The 19,213-nt window shown below is 41.2% G+C and overlaps 1 protein-coding gene across 1 annotated transcript in view; it reads right to left on the reverse strand.

Annotated features, from left to right (window-relative positions):
* Positions 1 to 19,213, reverse strand: part of SAMD3 (sterile alpha motif domain containing 3) — a 56,858-nt gene that overhangs the window by 20,817 nt on the left and 16,828 nt on the right. Inside the window, exons 4-6 of the mRNA XM_049654339.1 lie at positions 14,558 to 14,743; positions 14,224 to 14,308; positions 5,768 to 5,935 (exon numbers count right to left, since the gene is read on the reverse strand). Of these exons, the coding sequence (XP_049510296.1) occupies positions 5,768 to 5,935; positions 14,224 to 14,308; positions 14,558 to 14,743 (439 nt within the window). The remainder of the gene's footprint in view (positions 1 to 5,767; positions 5,936 to 14,223; positions 14,309 to 14,557; positions 14,744 to 19,213) is intronic.

Here is a 19,213-nt window from a genome sequence, read left to right on the forward strand (position 1 = left end):
AAAGATCACATTAAAAATTCCCAAACTGAGAAAACTTCATTGCAGTTTTAAAAAAATTAGAAAGAGAGAAGCAATGCTCCTGTAGAAACTTCAGAGTCCTTTCTATCCTGCTTCAAGAACACAAAATAAATTTTCACCAACTATCCAATTTAGAGTTAATCTACCTCACAAAGATAGAGGAGAAGATTTTCAAAGTAAACGAAAAGATCAGCCATAAAAGGTAAAGAAATGGACACCGGAAAGGGGGAAGCCAATTTTTTTTTAAGAAATTTTGAAAGAAGCATTGGCTATTATCAAAGTTGCTTATATCCCATGAGAAAAAGTTTATAATAGTTTGAGGGCTCTGTTGGCTGAAAGAAACCTCAATTACTTACTAAAAGGAAATGCATGCATTGGTCAAAAAAGCAGTAAAGAAGAATTTAAGCATTTTGAAAGTTTATTGACATCCCAGTGTCTCAAACGGGGCATTTGGCAGAGGCCCAAGAGGACCGCCAAGAAATCCTCTGGCATAGAGATTTCAAGAAAGGATGAGCATCAGGCTGTGACCGTGTAAGGATCAACACTCAGTGCCTCAGGTAGATCAGATGCCGCCGCTACCTCCATCCCAGGAAGACAGGAGCAGGGTTCCTCCAGCTGGGAATCCCCATCATGTCACAAAAGGCTTTCCCCGTGAGCAAGACAGAGCTTATCCCGGAGCTGCTTGTGCTGACAGATGCCCAGAACCTTCTTTTGGCCCAGCCTTCCCACTTGAATGTGGCACCACTAGCCCAGGCTCTAGTTCTCCTGTGGGAGGGCAGATGTGACAGAGGAGTCCCAGGGACTGGTTCCCGAGAGAAGGATCTCCTGTCCTTCCCCTTATTCTGAAAAATGAGGATGAATTTGATCAGAAACCTCTCTACTGAGGGACTTCCCTGACCCAACACATCTTCCACACGGAACAAAAATGTCTCGACACTAAGCACTAAACGATACTAAGTAATAAACACTAAGTCATCAAATGTAATGTGGCAATGGCATTAAAAACAGACTGATAGACTAATGGAATAAAGAGATGTGCCCAGAACATACCCATGTCTATTTGGAAACTTAATATACAATAAAAGTGTCACCATAAACTGATAAGAAAAGGATGGATTGTTTTGTAATTGGTATTGAGAAAGCGGCTCATTATGTGGCGATCCCTACTTAATAGTGTATAGAAGATGGACTCCAGATGACTTAAAGGTCTGAACACGAAAGTGAAAACAATAAATTTAATAGAACAAAGAGTAGGAGAACGTCTTTGTGGCTTAGAGCACGGGAAGGACTGCTTCCTACAAATTAACAAGAAAAAGATGCTAACTCATTGAAAAAATGGGCAATGGATCTAAAGAGAGAATTTTCTAAAAGAAGAAATTCACAAGGCTAACAAACATGTGGGGAGATGCTCAGACTCATTAGTTATCCAGGGAAATGCAAATCACGGCAAGAATGAGATTACCCTTGATGCTTCTTAGACTTGGCAAAGTTTAGAAGGCTGAATAATGCCAGGGGTTGGCAGGAATACAAGGGGACACGTGGCTGTGGTAACAAGACAAAGTCATCTGGCAAGGAAGTGGTCAAATGCAGTAAATGCACACCCTCCACCCCATCAGCTCCACTTCTGGGTACACAACCCAGAGAAGTAACACACAGGTAGGGCCAGAAGCAGACATGTATGACGGTGTTCCCTACCACACAGCTCCTGGTGGGGGAGGAACAGGGCTTGAGGTAAACAGTACGTTATAATCACTGCAATCATGAGCTAGAATACACTAATGTGAATGAGTCTCAGAGAGTATTAGTGAAAAAAGTGAAACAAGAATGAAGTCTAGAATACCATTTACATTAAGTCTTATATATATATATATATATATATATACATATAAACCCAACTGGAACACTTATAGATAAAAAGATGTATACGGAACACTTTGGACTGGTGGCCCAAGGGCAGAAGTGAGGGAAGAGCAGATAGGGAGGAGAACACAAAGAAATGTACAGAACAAGAGTGAGGCTTACACAGGACAATGACCATGATACACCATGAACTGAGTTTGACTCCCTCAACTCTAATTTACACCTGAGATTTTTCACACACACACAAATACTACAAGGTAAAATTCCACTACCCTGCCACGCAGCTCTATACAATTCATGTAATCTTTAAAAATTTTTTTTTAACGTGTATTTATTTTTGAGAGACAGAACACGAGCAGGGGAGGGGCAGAGAGAAAGGGAGACACAGAATCCAAAGCAGGCTCCAGGCTCTGAGCTGTCAGCACAAGAGCCAGACGCGGGGCTCAAACTCACAAACTGCGTGCGAGACCATGATCTGAGCCAAAGTCAGATGCCTAACTGACTGAACCACCCAGGTGCCCCAATTCGTGTAACCTTTTAAAGCCAGTGTCGTCGTCATTTAAACAAGATGTCAGCAACGTATGAAATTACTCAGTTAAGTCTGCCATTTTGAGAATCTAATTATACCTCTGTTTATAAACATAAGACAGAGTATAGTCAAAGGCAATTAAGCAAAGGAAATAGATTTATCAATTCACAGGGTTGCGAATTGCTTAGACCTAAAACTAAAAGTCAGATGCATAAGAGCGATAACACAGCTGTTGAGTTTGGCTTCATGACCATACAAGCAGCCGTGACATGAGGTCATGGGGTTGGGAAAAGATTTTTAAACATTGCAAAACACGCAATATTTTGTAGGATTGGTCTGAAAACATAGTCTGGGATTCTCACAAGTACAGCCATCCATACAACGTGGTGATAAGTCTTAGCAGCAGAATATGAGCAACCTGGGTATATTTAGGACTCATGGGTGGATACTTTAACACTGTGGATGCTCTGGGTTTCATAGTGTAGTTTAAGCAGCACTAAACTGGCCTGGGAGATTGGGATGGGAGGAAAGTTAGGGATAAAACGTCCATGGCCAATACTCAGACCCAAACAAACTCAGCAGCTGCTTGGGTTATCTGCAGAAGCCCATGAGACAAAGGTAAGAAAACCACCTTCCTTCACAGAGACATCTACCTTCAGTTCTTTGTAAATTTCTCCCAACCATCAAAAGAGAAATAACAGAAATGAAACAAAACAAATGAAAATCTCTTCCCCTCCTCCTTTATTCCTTTCCAAAACCTTCCTCTAGTTCATCCAAACCCACTTCCCTGCCCTTGAGAAAATAGCCTGACTCCTGACTTCTTGCGTCCATCAGCATTTTCCAGCTCTGTCGCACAGGAAATAACTGTTTTCTGTATTATGGAAATACTACGTCCGGGCAAGAAAGTTTAAAAGATGTGAAAGTTACCAAAGTATCTTAATCCAAATGTCTTTAATTTTCAGAAATCTTAAAGATATTGAAAAGGAGCTATCAGAAGTTCAAGCTGGAGATGGGAAGTAATTTAGGCAATTTATCTGAAGTATAAAATTCCATGAGATAAGTGGTATATTCAGTGGATTTGTCTTTCGATTCTTCTTAGGGTTTTTCCGTTTGCTTAATCACTGTTCAGGGTAAAAAATACAGAAGCACACTGTTTCTGTAATATTCGAGTGTAAAATTTCTCCCATTCCTTAAAGGTTTGGGCTTTAGAAAACAGCAGGTCACAGACACGGATGTTACAGTCTTAGAAAGAATCAGCCATCTGTGGCTCCATTTGTAAGAAGGAGAAAAGTAAATCTTGACCGATTAGATATGTTTGCCAGAAAAAACACTGTGTCTTCAGGTGTGAACAATGACCACTTTAGAATCTCTTTTTGCCCCAGCTGGCTGGTAGGAAGGTCAAAACTAAATTCTGTTGTAACTTAACTCATCTCGGACCCTGGTACATTCATCTGTGTTGGGTGTGTGTGTGTGTGTGTGTGTGTGTTGTAGCAAAATCCCCTGCATGGATCTTAGCAGGATTCATCTGAGGATTCAGGCTTGTCTTGGGGGCCTGGGGGAGGAGAAAAGAAGGGAAGATTCGCGAAGGGTGTCATCACATGAAGAGTGTTGAGAAGGAACTGAAAGAGAAGTGCAGAGATTGGTTCAGTGATGATGTGTCAACAAGAGAGGAGCTGCCATTTGGTTTGTGTGATCCCTGACTCCCTCAAATGTGCCCTTGAGTTCCAGTGCTAGCGACAATTGCTCATCTTCCGATTTACCATTAATTCATTCCATTGAATTTTGATAGGCCGTGCATCATAGAACAAAAAGGAAAACTGAATTTGCAAACCTTTAATTTATTTCGAAAGGAGCTCTATTTTTCGTATACTGAAAATCAAATTTTGTGAAAAAGCCAATCTATGTGTAACATAATTATGTCCCTTTACAAAGTGACTTTTTATTTTTAAGAGGATAAAAGATAATTAAAATAAATCTAATTCTGTGTTATCATGAGTATTATTTATTTATTTATTTAGAAATAATTATTTATTTTGGTGGGGAAAGCGCAAGCAAGGGAGGGGCAGAGAGAGGGGGGCACAGGATCCAAAGCAGGCTCCATGCTGACAGGCTGACAGCAGTGAGCCCAATGTGGGGCTTGAACTCATGAACCATGAGATCATGACCTGAGCTGAAGTCGGACGCTCAACCGACTGAGCCACCCAGGTGCCTCTATCATGAGTATTGTTTATAACTGGAATATTGCAGTCAAAACTTCTAAAAAGTTACACCACTAAATCTTTACCTTTCACCTGTCTTTTCGTTGAAGAGCCGGCATAGTTTTATTATCTTAACTGGCCTATGACTTGGAAATCTTACTGAAAATTATAAGATATTTAAAATGTACACACCTTCATCTAATTTTTTTTCTTTTTTATGATGTGGGGATGAATGTTTTGCAAAACATGTTTAAAAATATTCCTGCTCCCTGGAGCTTACAGGTAGTAGTAATAAAACTGAGACAACCCAGATGGGCTACTCTAGTTCGATCAAATAAATATACCAGCTAAGAACGAAAATGGAATATTTACACCAAGTACAATCACTAACATCAATGCATCTGTGGCGAAGAGTAAGGATTACATATTCATGTTGGATTGGGGTGGAAACACAATTGGCCGTCACGGGATATGACTTCTTCTATACTTGGTAGTTTGGACATCCTTCCTTAAGGAGTTCATTCACTTTATTAGCAGGGGCCATTTTTTGTTCTGGACCATATTTGGGGGCCCTGAGGTAGGGATATTTATAGGATCTCAATAATTAGGACCTGCATGCACATTACTTACAGCAAACCCCCCTGCTGAGGGATAGATCTACAGGCGCTGCCTGGCCCTTAGGCCTGGGGCACCGCAGGGTTGGCACAGGGGATCCTCTGGGCAAGGGAAGAGCCAGATGGGGTTTATATCCATGCACATGGCCTACCTTCCTCCCTGAAACCTTGGGGATAGAGGCTACCCCACGAGATGAGTCTTTAAAACCATCTGTAGCCATAAGAACAGCCGGAACATAAGATATATTTTATGATGAGAGGAAGAGAAATGTTTCAAAGACCCAGAACATAAGGGCGTTTCCAGGTTTTTCGAAGGTTGCGTAAGAATAAACATGAGATGATGAATAACACACTCTGCTCAAACTGTTTTTAGAAGCCCTCTTTTGGAAATATTATCATTCATATTATTAGTCACACAGAACAGATTTCCCTACCTCCAATTTTCAAAAAGAATATCTGATTCTGTTTTAGTGATCGTGGATGCTGTTACTTAGTAGCCTTAATCACCAGTCAACAAATAAACAGAATATTTAAATATCCAATCTTACTTTTATCCGGACAATTTTAATCTCATCAGAGTTTGTATCCGGAAGAAATTTCTTGGTCTGGCCTCTTCGGTGTCCAAATTTACATTTATTTCTCACCACTTGTTCATCATCTTCTATGGGTCTTCGAACATATTTAAAGCGATCTTTGAGAGCTCGTTTCCACAAAAACTGCATAAATTAACAAAACAAGACAGTTACTCTTCAAGGAGATTGGAATAATCCCACATAAAAAATACAGTCTTTATCACTCTTGGGTTTGCAATTCTTTTCACCTCACAATAGTAAAATTAATAGAACTATCCTTCCATTTATCTTCACAACAATCTTGTGATATTGCCATAAAAATTATAATCTCTAAATTATAACTAAGGAAACAGAGTCAAAAAAAATAATAATATGTCCCCCAATGCCACACTGGAGTTTTCTAATTCCCAAAATTGGATGTTTTCTTTTTTTTTTAATAATAAACTAAATGGATTTATTTCTGATTTTTCATTCTTTTAAATATTTTTTAATGTTTGTTTATTTTTTGAGAAAGAGCACACAAGCAGGGGAGGGGCAGAGAGAGACACACAGAATGTGAAGCGGGCTCCAGGCTCTGAGCTGTCAATGCAGAGCCCAATGCAGAGCACGAACTGTGAGATCATGACCCGAGCCGAAGTCAAATGTTTAACCAACTGAGCCACCCAGGCGCCCCAAATTGGATGTTTTCTACCATACTTTGCTGTCTCCACGACACATGCCACTTTTCCACTGGGTTCGAAGAAAGAACTGATACTGGCTTATGCAGATATGAATTGATGCATTTTCTTAAACATTTTTTCTGTCATCCCTTGAAATTCGCATTGGTGAATACTATTGGCATTCATTCCCCAGATATTTGTGGAGCATGTGCTCTTTCAAACACAAAGACCAGGTTTCTTCCCTGGGAGAGAGGAGGGCTCAGGCAGACACAGCATTCAGTCTAGCAGAGGGATGAGTAATTTCAATTCAGAGTGAACAGTGTTATAACAGGGGAAGGGACAGCAGTATCTTACATTGTGCTAGGAGACCACAGAAACCTTCCTGTAGGAGGCACATGTGAGCTGAGGTTTAGATCTCAGTGTCAGAAAACTACACCAGGGGGTTGGAGACACCAGGTGGGGTGCCTGGTAAGGGGTAGATAGAAGTTCCAGGCAGAGGAAGCAGCCTGTGCAGTGGACAGAGGGATAGTTCGTGCCATTTGGAAAGCTGCCAAGAGCTATGCATGACCGGGAAGCAGAGGTCACCATGGGGAATGGCAGAGATTAGGCTAGGAAATAAGGCAAGAGAGAGAAGTGAGCTCAATCCTAAAAGGCACGGTTACCCCATAAAGGAGCTTCACGGTAATCCAGAACCAGATCTTTTCAAACCCCTGTCAGTGGACAGGTTACATCGGCATCTCATAGGGAACTTTTGTCCTGGGTTCTTCCTCTAAAGCAATGGTTCTCAAACTTTAACCCAAATCTCAATTCCAGGATGGCACAGGTTGCTGGGACACCTGGGTGGCTCAGACGGTTAAGTGTCTGACTCTTGATTTCAGCTCAAGTCATGATTTCTCACGGTTCCTGAGATCAAGCCCCATGTCGGGCTCTGTCCTGACAGTGCAGAGCCTGCTTGGAACTATCTTTCTCTCCCTTTCTCTGTGCCCCTCTCCCACTCATGCTTGCTCTTCCCCCACCCCTCTCAAAATAAACACACACACACACACACACACACACACAGGTTGCTGGGCTAGTCTTTCAGAGTCTGTGGTTGGGTATGTCAGGGTATGTAAGAATCTGCATTTCTTACAGGTTCCCAAGGACACTAATGCTGCTGGCCCAGACCCTAGAGATTCTGATTCAGTAGGTCGGAGTGGAGCCTGGATGTCTGTATTTTTCAAGGCTTTATAGGTAATCCAGCTGCAAAGCCAGGCTAAGAAGTCCTCCTAGGCCACATTGAGGGAGAAAGCAGATGGTCAGATCTGAGCTCTGAGAGAATCTGTCTGCCATGTGCAGTGTTTGGGAGATCAAAGACATGGGCAACAGCTGAGGGACACAACTGGGCTTTCTCAACAAGCCAACATGCTCTTCCTCTGCTGGGCCTTTGATTTTGGCCTGGAAAGCTCTATCCCTGTCCTCCCTGACCCTGCTAGTATCTAGTTAACCCTGCTCTGCCTCCAGATCTCAGCTCAGCCATCACTTCTTTATGGAGACCTCTCAGGCCCTAGAAGCTCATTTCCCTTGGTCATCAGCTCTCACCTTTCCTTGTCCACACTTACCACACTGGTGCCTTACCTTCATCTTTGTGATGCTTTTCTGTTCTGTTCTTTTCATTCTTCCTCTCTTTACTTTCCCCCCTTCCTTCTCTTCTTCCTTCCCTCCCTCCTTCCTTCCTTCTCTCTTTCCTTTCCTTCCATTAGGCTGGAAGCACACAAAGGCAGGTTCATGTCTGCTTTGCCCACCAAGCCCAGCACAGTGCCTGATGCATCTTGAAACTACAAATATTGGGCACCTTGTGTCAGTCCTCTGTGATGCAGAGGGACCCAGGTGTCGAAGGAACAGACTAGAAGCAAGACTCAGAGTTTTGGCCTTGCTTGGTGAGGAACTTAGTGCGTGAGGAGTATCCCTACACTTCAAACCTGAACCTCAAGGCTGCTTCTCAGCCCCTTGACTTCCGGCAGTGCACTATGCTTGAATAGGCCCAAGACTGGGTGACTTTGGGCACATTTTCTAAGCTCTGTTTCCTCCCGGGCAAATGGGAATGCCACTGAAATCACATTAGTAGCGTGGCTAGCACTTAGATTTTGCCATTCCTTGTTCCCTGGCTTAAGTTTCTATGGGTTATTCCCTACCCTTCAGGAGAAAGACTTCCACTGGGAAGGCCCAGGGTCTAGGCCTCGTGTGTATTAGCCAAGAAACCCGTCAGCAAGTAACCTTTGTCTTAGTTTCCACAGCTATGAAATAGAACAACCAGACCAGTGCCGTAAACTGCACTGGGCTTTGGGAGACTGAAATGAATAGCTACTCATGGAAGTTATTTGTAAAGTAAAGTGCCGTTTGTTCATAAAACCTTCCAAGCCCTGGAGAGGAGTGCTGTGGGTTGAGGTCAGCCGACAGCTCTGACTCTGATTAAGCTCCTAGCTATGTATGAGTCAGAGACTCTTCATCACCTCCCACAAGCTTGTGGGTCTGCCCTCAGCCACCACCGTTTTACAACAGCACAGAAATAATGGATACTTTATATTCTTCTTAGCCTTAAAATATGAAATAATGCAAACACACTTTTCCCCTCATGTTTCCTACAGCTCTGAAGTCCTTCTAAACCTGCTGATGTGGTGGGAAGTATTATAGCACTCAACTGTTAGGATTTTTTTTCTTTTTTTTTTGGTTTTTAATTTTTTTTTTAATGTTTATTTTAAATTTTTTTTTAACATTTATTTATTTTTGAGACAGAGAGAGACAGAGCATGAATGGGGGAGGGTTAGAGAGAGGGAGACACAGAATCTGAAACAGGCTCCAGGCTCTGAGCTGTCAGCACAGAGTCAGACGTGGGGCTCGAACTCAGGGACCGCGAGATCATGACCTGAGCTGAAGTCGGCCGCTTAACCGACTGAGCCACCCAGGCACCCCTAATGTTTATTTATTTTAGAGCACGAGCAGGGCAGGGGCAGAGAGAGAGGGAGACACAGAATCTGAAGCAGGCTCTGGGCTCTGAGCTGTCAGCACAGAGCCTGACGCGGGGCTCAAACTCACAACCTTGAGATCATGACCTGAGCCAAAGTTGGACACTTAACTGACTGAGCCACCCAGGCGCCCCCAGGATGTTTTTCAATTGCCAATTTCTTTTTCCCAGCCTCTCCCCTCTCTTCTTATTAACTGTCTGATAGGAACAGGGAAAAGACAAATTGGAAAGTATTTACTGAGCATCTACCATTTTTATACCTAAGAAAATTAGCAATAATTGCATAATATATACGTATATACATAATATCATATACATGCCTGGCACCATGAGTTCCTTACACAGATGCCTTAGTAGAAAATCCCATGTCACTGAATAATCATCCTCCTTAGCCATACTCTTCCACCTGGGGGCTGCGGGGGTGGGGGGTGGGGTGGGCAGTAGGGTGGAAAGAGCTATATGGATACAGCTCTCCTTTAATTCCTCTGAAATAAAAAATAGTCCTGGGGGCGCCTGGGTGGCTCAGTCAAGCGTCTGACTTCAGCTCAGGTCATGATCTGGCGGTTTGTGAGTTCAAGCCCCTCATTAGGCTCTGTGCTGACAACTCAGAGCCTGGAGCCTGCTCCGGATTCTGTCCCCCTTTCTCTCTGCCCCTCCCCTGCTCACAGTCTGTCTCTGTCTCTCTCAAAAATAAATAAACATTAAAAAAATTTTTTTAAATAGTCCTGACATTATGGGCACCCGATCTAGTACATGAAATAGTCCCTGGCATCACCAGCAGGTTTTGGCTCCACATTTTAAACCCAGATATAATGTTTAGGAAACTTTCAGACAAACTTAGAATATGAAACATCTTACATGGCAACTGGACTAGACTTGTCCAAAAAATAAGTATCAGGGAAAAAAATAAAAGAAATTAGAAAAAAGAAATTAAAGGGGCGCCAGGGTGGCTCAGTCAGTTAGGTGGCCAACTTCGGCTCAGGTCATGATTTCGCAGTTCATGAGTTTGAGCCCCACGTCCGACTCTGTGCTGACAGCTCAGAGCCTGGAGCCTGCTTCGGATTCTGTGTTTCCGTCTATGCCCCTCCTCTGCTCATGCTCTCTCCCTCTCTCTCTCTCTCAAAAATAAATTTAAAAAACATTAAAAAAAGGAAATTAAAAAGACATAATAAACAAATGCAATGAATAATCTTTGACTAGATTTTATAGTAAAAAATCCATTTCAAAAACATATTTTGGAATAATTGGAGAAATGGGAATATGGGTTATATATATTATTATGTAATTATTATATATCATATTATGCAATTATTGCTAATTTTCTTAGGTATAAAAATGGTATCGTTCTTGTAGAGGAGATCATCCGTATCCTTACAAGATACATGCTGAAGTGTTTAGAAATGGTGTCTGAAACTTGTTTTTTGTTTCCAAATGCCCAACCAAAACAAATAAAGAAATATGAGACAGGGAAAATAAATGTGGCAAAATATTAACACTTACTGAGTCTAAATCAGTGATTCTTTTTAAAAGAATTTCTTTTTCTTTGTAGAGAGAGAGAGAGTAACAGGGAAGAGGGTGAGAGAGAGAGAGAGAGAGAGAGAGAATCCCAAGCAGGCTCTGCACTCAGCCCATTGCTCAACATGGGGCTCAAGGGCTCAATCACAACCCTGGGTTCACGACCTGAGCCGAAATCAAGGGTTGGAGGCTCAACCAACTGAGCAACCCAGCCGCCCCAGTAATTCTTAATTACCAGGATTTTGTCCTTTTCCCAGAATGCACATGGCAATGTTTGGAGACACTGCTTTGTCATAATGGTTTGGGTGAGTGGGTGGGGCTACTCAGGGATACTGCTAACTAACCTACAGTGCAGAGGACAGCCCCCACCACAAAGAATTATCCAGCCTAAAATATAAGTACTACCAAGGTTAAGAAACCTTGATCTAGATAAAAGGGTATATGGGTGCCCATTGTAGCATTCTTTCAACTTCTGTGTGGACTTACGAAAATAAAAAGTTGCAAATAAAGTTAGCCCTAAAAATGACAAAGAACTTGCTCACTTGTGCTCACTCTCTCTCCCTCACTCTCTCTCACACACACACACACACACACACACATTAACATTCTCAGAAAATTCCTGTCTTCCACTGTAACATTAGAAACATAACCTCATGCACACTTGCAGGGAGAATTTGGGTAAATATCTACCATGCACCAGAGTTTCCCCTTTCATTCTATGTAACATGAGCTGTACATGCTAAGCAAACATGGGCTGTAACATGCTAAGCAATTTTTCAGGTCTCCATATCAGTTAACCATCTTTCATTAATGCCACTGGGGATGGAGGTGGCTAAAATGCACACAAAATTGAAGTAAGCATTATTCATTACTTTCTATTTGACTCACTTTCATAATCATGAAACTAAAGGTCAAAATGTAAATAGATAAATATATATTTGCTTACATGAATGCAAATATTCTCTGGATGGAATCTTTGATAGCATTAGTTACTTCTGGGGAGGAAAATTAGGGGGAAGACAAGAGGTGGGAGGGAGACTTTTCCATTCATAGCCTACTGTAGCTTTTGAATTTTGAACTCTGTGAATATATAATTTATTCAAACAGCATATTTAAATTATTTCTAAAAATGCAACTAGCTCTATGCACAGTAACACTGATTAATCGGCAGATAGTATACTTGAGTGTAGAAGTCATTCTTAGAATCAATTCTGTTAGCCACATCAGTGTGATTATCAATGTTAGGACTCTGGGTTTGTTTTCTTTGTAGTTTTTTGGGATTTTTGTATAGAGTTTTTTTAGAGAAAATTAGGTTTATTTTGCAGTATGCTTTTATATGCAGCAGCTTACTTTAGGAAGGATGTCATACGAGAACCAAAAATACCTCAATTCCAGTCTGGGCTTCAAGAGTTACTAGTTCCAGACATGGAATCCAATCTCTTTCCTGAGACTGGATGGTAAAAAAGAATATATATGGCACTCTCCCACTCAGAAAATTCTGGTTCTATCCCCACATAATAAACATTTCTTGAAAATACAGAAAGAAAATAGAAGGAAGGAAAGGAGGAAGGAAGGCACTTCCTTCTAGTGATGATAGCCCTGGTATAGGTGTCACATTCTTCTCTCTTTTTTTTTTAATTTTTTAAAATATTTATTCATTTTTGAAAGACAGACACAGCGTGATCAGGGGAGGAGCAGAGAGAGAGGGAGACACAGAATCTGAAACAGGCTCCAGGCTCTGAGCTGACAGCACACAGCCCGATGCGGGGCTCGAACTCACAGACCACGAGATCGTGACCTGAGCAGAGGTAGGATGCTTAACCGACTGAGCCACCCAGGCACCCCACATCCTTCTCTTTTTGGGTATTACATCTCTCTCTTTTTAAAAAAAACATTTTACTTTTTAATGTAGTTTTTAGATTATTCATTTCGAGAGAGACAACACAAGCAGGGAAGGGGCAGAGAGAGAGAGGGAGAGGGAGAGAGAGAGAGAGAGAGAGAGAGAAGAAAGAATCCCAAGCAGGCTCCACACCCAGCACAGATCCTGACGTGGGGCTCAATCCCACAACCCCAAGATCATGATCTGAGCTGAAATCAAGAGCTGGACGCTCAACTGACTGAGCTACCCAGGCGCCACTTGGGTATTATATCCCTTAAAGACCCTTCCTAGAGACTCCACATTACACATGTTTTGAGGAAGAGACAGAAAGATGCTGATGGAGAGACAAAGAAGACAAAGGAAGTGGATGTGGAAGGGAGGAACAGGTGGAGCACAGGGGATTTTTAGGTCCGTGAAAATACTCTGTAAGATACAGTGATGATGGGTACGTGTCATTATATATTTGTTCAAACCTTTAGAATGTGCAGCCACGAGCATGAATCCTAATGTAAACTATGGACTTGGGTGATAATGATGCATCAATATAGATTCACCCATTGTAGTAAATGTACCACCTTTGTGGGGAATATTCATAATGGGAGGAAGGCTATACATGTGGGGGCAGGGCTACATGAGAGATCTCTGTACCTTCCTCTTGCTGTAAACCTAAAGCTGATCAAAAAAGTCTATTTTTTTTTAAAGAAGACAAAGAGGGGGGGGCATCTGGGTGGCTTAGTTGATTAAACATCCAACTTTTGATTTAGACTCAGATTATGATCTCAAGGTTCACAGGACCCAGCCCTGCATCGGGTTCTGCACTGACAGTGCATCCTGTTTGAGATTCTCTCTCTGCATCTCTCTCTGTCCCTCCTGTGTTCACTCTCCCTCTCTCTCTTTTGCTCTCTCAGAAATAAACATTTAAAAACTCCATTTAAAAACACTTTTTGAAATAATTGGAGAAATGAGAATGTGGGTTACAAGTATTATTATCAAAATAAATAAATAAAGATTAAAAATAAAAAGGCAAAGGAACACAAGAGAGATAGAGAAGGTTTTAAAAGAGAGCAGAGCCACACAGAGAGGTGGGGGAGGGAGGGAGGGTGAGAAAGAGAAAGAGAGAGAGAGAGAGAGAGAGACCAAAGCTAAGAAAAAAAACAGGGACTGACAGAATGAGACAGAGCCAAAGGAACAGAATCAGAGACAGACCAAGATAGAGACAATTAGTCAGAAAAGACAGAGAAAGAGAAACAGACACAGACACAGATGGACAGACAGAGACTGATGGAGGGGGAAATGGGGCATACAATGACTGGACAGTACAGAGCTATTATTTTAAGATGGGTTGAGATGGATGGAAGGGCCCCATGTGGTCACTTACAAAGCCACAGCCATCCTCGTCCAAGAAAGGGTGGGCTTGCAGCAAGGCGTTGACCACATCATTGTATTGCTGGGTGCTGGGATACCTGTTCAGTGCAACAAGAAGGACATTTTTCACTTCAAGCAGCCCAATTTCCTTCCTATGAGTCCAAATTATACTCACTTTTCTTCCAATCCTTCTGTATAACAATGTAGACATTCAAATATTGGGCAATGTTGGACTTATTACTAATATGTCATCCAAAATCTAAGGAAAATTGGTTCCAAATGAATTCTACTCTACTCCGAAAACAGACCCTCTCCCAGAGCACGAAGTCTGGCCTATTATTACTCACAGTGAGCCTTCCAGATACTTAGTCATGTCGGCCTGGAGAAACTCAATGATCCTTATCCTCATGCTGTGATCGGGACACTTTTGTTCTGCTAACATGCACTTGACATCATAGGGAAACTCTGGTAAAACATACGACTTAGTCCATTGCAATGCTTTATTCCTTGCTAGAACATGTTTCACATTCCTTCTGTTAAATAAAAACACACAGAGTGAAATTCTATTTCAAATAGATGCAACTTATGAATTCTCTACATCCCAAGAAATGTGGAATTAATCAATCCTTCTCACACCCGTTCATCTATCCACAAATGTCTGGGAGGGCTCATTAGCTATCTCTGTTTTCTTTCCCTTTGCACACACATAAATAATTTGTAGTTCTGGGGGAAAAAATATCTTAATAAAATAGACTGTGGAATAAAGCCTAAAGTTGGAAAGAAGATTGAACCACATATCTTGAAGATATGTGATGCATAGCTCAAAATTGAACAAGATACCAACTAAAAGAGAGTAAGCTGCAACTCAGCAAAGCAAAAGAGGCACACAAATAAAGTCTTGGTGCCTGATTAAGAAAGTTCTTCTAATTAATTTATTCTGTTACTGTTTGTAGTGAAATACAGGATCCACTTAATTTAGTTGGTCTTTGGCTACTTTTTAAATCTATTTTTATTTTTTAATTTAATTTTATTTATTTTTTTCTTTTTAGAGAGAGGAAGAGTGAGCTGATGAAAGGGGTAGAGGGGAGAAAGAGAGAGAGAGAGAGAGAGAGAATCTAAGCAGGCTCCACACTCAGCACAGAGCCCGACAGGGACTCAGTCCCACAACCTTGGGATTATGACCTGAGCCAAAATCAAGAGTTGGCTGAGGCACCCCAGTCTTTGGCTATTCTAATAAGGTAAGCGTAGTTTCTGAATTAAAAGTACATGTCAGATACTTACATTCAGATGAAGTTTCTACAAAAGGCTACAGAAAACTATAGCTACAGAAACCAAATCAAGCTCATCAGTGTTTACCGGGGGCTACAGGTTGGAGTGGGGACTGACGGCAGAGGGGTGCGAGGGGAGTTACTCAGGGGGATGGAAGTGTTCCAAAATGGACTGTGACAATGACTGTGCACCTGTACAAATGTGCTAGAGTTAACTGAGCTGTATATTTTAAATAGATGAACTTCATGTTATGTAAACGATGCTCCAATAAAGTTATTTATAGAATTAAATATGAGAACCACTTGAAAACCCTAAAGTCAGTAACTGAACATTAAGTGTGTAAAAAGAAGAATCTATAGGAAAATTTCCACACAACTTATCAGGGGCAACAGGCTTGCTTTGGGATGGAAGTGAAGTAGGAGAGGCGAGCCAAGTAGAAGACAAAGAACAGAAGGATTTCCTGAATCAGCCTAAGTAGATTTATTTTCTGGCACGCCCATGGAATCCTTAGCAGTCCAAACAAACTTCTGATGAGTTTTGAAAGGCCGGGCTTCCTTTAGAATGTGAGGTCATATATTATAAAAGTGCATGAGCTATAATGAAGCATGGAGGATAAAGAAAAGAGGAGAAAGCACTCTCCTCTCTTTTCATGATAAGCTCTCTCCTTGTTTCCCCTCTTTGGCAGTCCTGTATCAGTGGTGAAAATATGTCCTGGCAGAAATAAGCACATGGATAATTTAATACTTGATCCAACGCAGCACCAGGCAAATCCCAGATGACATTTGTGCTTCAGCCCAAACTATTTCCAGTATGTTTTTCTCTCATTTCATTCAATCATTTAACCAAAAGTAACTGGGGGAGTGGAGGGGGAGTGTCTATGGTATGCCAATTACTCTTCTATAATCCTGATTTCCTTTCCTATTGTAACAACTTGTTTCTTTTTCCCATGATCTCTCCCTTACCCACTCAGACCAAGAGTGTAAAGTAAGGCAAGTTTTGTTTGCTGTATTTTGTGCCTTCCCTAAGTTTTTAAAAGGTGCTGTAACTGTGCAGGTGTTAAACTTGGTTTCAGTACATTCTATCTCCTTTGCCCCAGGAGTTTCTGGTAGCTAAAGTAGCTGCATGACATCTTTGGGCTTTTCAGGTTGCGATCTCTTGTTTAGTACTGCATCAGAGGGTAGCTTCAGGATTCCAATGCTAGCAGATAAGGCTTGCTACAATTTTTACCTTCTTGTTCTATATATTTTTTTCTATATGTCTCTTTTCTTCAAAATAAGGGTAGGGACTATATACCACGGTATTATTTTTGTCAAATGCCCTAATTGTCGCTAGGTATATGCAAGCTCTACCAAAGCTAGGTATTACATCTTGCTTTTAATAGCATTCTTAGGCAAAATCAGAGGCATCATTTTGTTTTCTTTACATTGAAGCGATTTAACAAGGTATTCTGGAAGTGAGGGGAACACAAGTTATGTGATCTAATACAAATCCAGACAAGTATTACACAAGTAAAGGGACTCATCAGAAATTTAAAATACACTCTAGGGGCACCTGGGTGGCTCAGTCGGTTAAGCGTCTGACTCTTGGTTTCGGCTCAGGTCATGATCCTGTGGTTCATGGGATTGAGCTCTGAGTTGGGCTCTGGGCTGATAGCGTCAGCCCAGACACTCTCTCTCCCTGTCTCTGCCCCTCCCTCACTTGTGTGTGAGTGCGCAAGTGTGTGTGTCTCTCTCTCAAATTAAGTAAATAAACATTTTTATAAAATAAAAAGAAAAAAGAAAAACACACTTTAATTTAGAAGCAGATAACGGCACAATCGTTTCCCATTCATAAAATGATATTTTCATTGAACCAAAAAAAAAAAATCTTTACTGTGAGGTTAAGATTATTCGTAATATCTTTATTGAGGCAGAGTTGAGCAGAATACCGGTGGAAGTCACCCTAAAGCAAGTGCAAAGAGCAGAAAGCAATCCCAAACTGAGCAGACACTAATACTTCTATCCCCACCTCAGTGCTAGGGCTTGTCAACAAAACACCACAAAACAAAAGACCTCTGATCCAACGGATCTCAATCCTGGGTATGCAATAAAATCAACTGAAAAGCTTATAAGACTTTTAAGACAATGTTAGTGGCTAGGATTGATCCCAGTCTAAGTGAATCAAAGTCTATTGCACTAAAGAGTTTATATGTAGAGTTTATTTTGTAATAAAAAAACTTCCAATTAAGTCGACACATTTGATAAATGGCAATATCATCACTGCAATATGCATTAATTTTAAAAAATTATGAAATGAGGTTCTCATGAAAGAAAGTTCATTGGTTTTGAAATGTTGTTTAACTTTGGGGTGAAAAATCATCTAATTTTGCAGACAGTAGGGGGCTCACCTATGGGAAGGAAGATAGCTGTATTAAGAACAGGTCAAGTTGAGCTCCAGCTCTCTAATGAAAAATTTCAATGCACAGAAGACAGAGACTGAGCCTTGGAAGTGAGCAAAAAAGGCGTATGTGTTATCCGGGGACAGGGACCATTTCTTTATCTCCGATATATATAATTTTGCTTAGTAGAGTTAATGCACAACGACTTTGATGGGAGGATGAATGTGGTCAACTGAAAGGAGTGGTTATCTGAGCAGGGCTGAATTCACTTTGGTCTCAACAATATATCTAACCTTTCAGCGGTTCCTCACTGCATTTGCTACCCTGGTAATCCAACTCACCATTTATGCTCCCAATATGTCCCTCATATCACTCCCATCATGCCTTTCCTTAATCTCTTGCACATTAACCTCCTCCCAATCTCTTTATTAAGACTGCCTCCTTGAAAATTGATAATGATTTCCTAATTTACAAATTCAGGACCTTCAGGCAATGGCTTTTTCAAGATCTTTCTAACCACATGTAGTACAATTGACCACTTTTTCACAGTCCTGTTTTCGTTCTCATTTTCCTATACGCTATTTTACTTGCTTCCCCTCTTCCCGTTTCTCCAAGAACTCAATAATCTCTTTTCCATGCTTTGCCCTCCACCTCCAGCAACTTGTACATTATTCATTTCATACTCAACATGTCCAAAATGATTTATAATCTTTTCATTTCAAAACCAGTTTTCCATTTACTGTAGACTGAATTGTGTCTCTCCCACCAACATTCATACAATTGAAGCCCTAATTCCCAATGACGCTGTGGTGAGAGGACTTTTATAGAAATAATTAAGGTTAAATGAGCCCCTGTTATATAGGATTAGTGTTCTTATAAGAAGAGACATCAGGGAGCACACTCTCTTTCTCCATCATATTGGCCATTTGCAAGCCGGGAAGACAGCTCTCACCAGAAATTGGCTGACACCTTGATCTTGGACTTTCCAGCCTCCAGAATGTAAGAAACAAATTTGGTTTTTAAACCACCCAGTCTATTTAATTATGGCAGCTGAGCTAAGACACCATTCCAATTTCCATGTTTCTTTCATTGTATCGCTTTCTCTTAGCAGCTCAGACTTAACACTTCACTGTCTTTTTCATCTTAATTCTTTACATCTGGGTATCATGAAAATTTCCCTATATCTTATCTCTTGTATTTGCCTACTTCTCTCCATTGTTCATGTTACTACATTTACCCAGGCATTCAAATGTGGGCTACTTCAGCAATTGACCAGCAGAGTTCTGCTTCTGGAATGGCCTAATTAGCTCACACTGAACCGGCTATCCCTCGAATAATAACTATTAGCACTAGACAA

The sequence above is a fragment of the Panthera uncia genome, assembly GCF_023721935.1.
Source record: "Panthera uncia isolate 11264 chromosome B2 unlocalized genomic scaffold, Puncia_PCG_1.0 HiC_scaffold_24, whole genome shotgun sequence".
Taxonomy (NCBI): domain Eukaryota; kingdom Metazoa; phylum Chordata; class Mammalia; order Carnivora; family Felidae; genus Panthera; species Panthera uncia.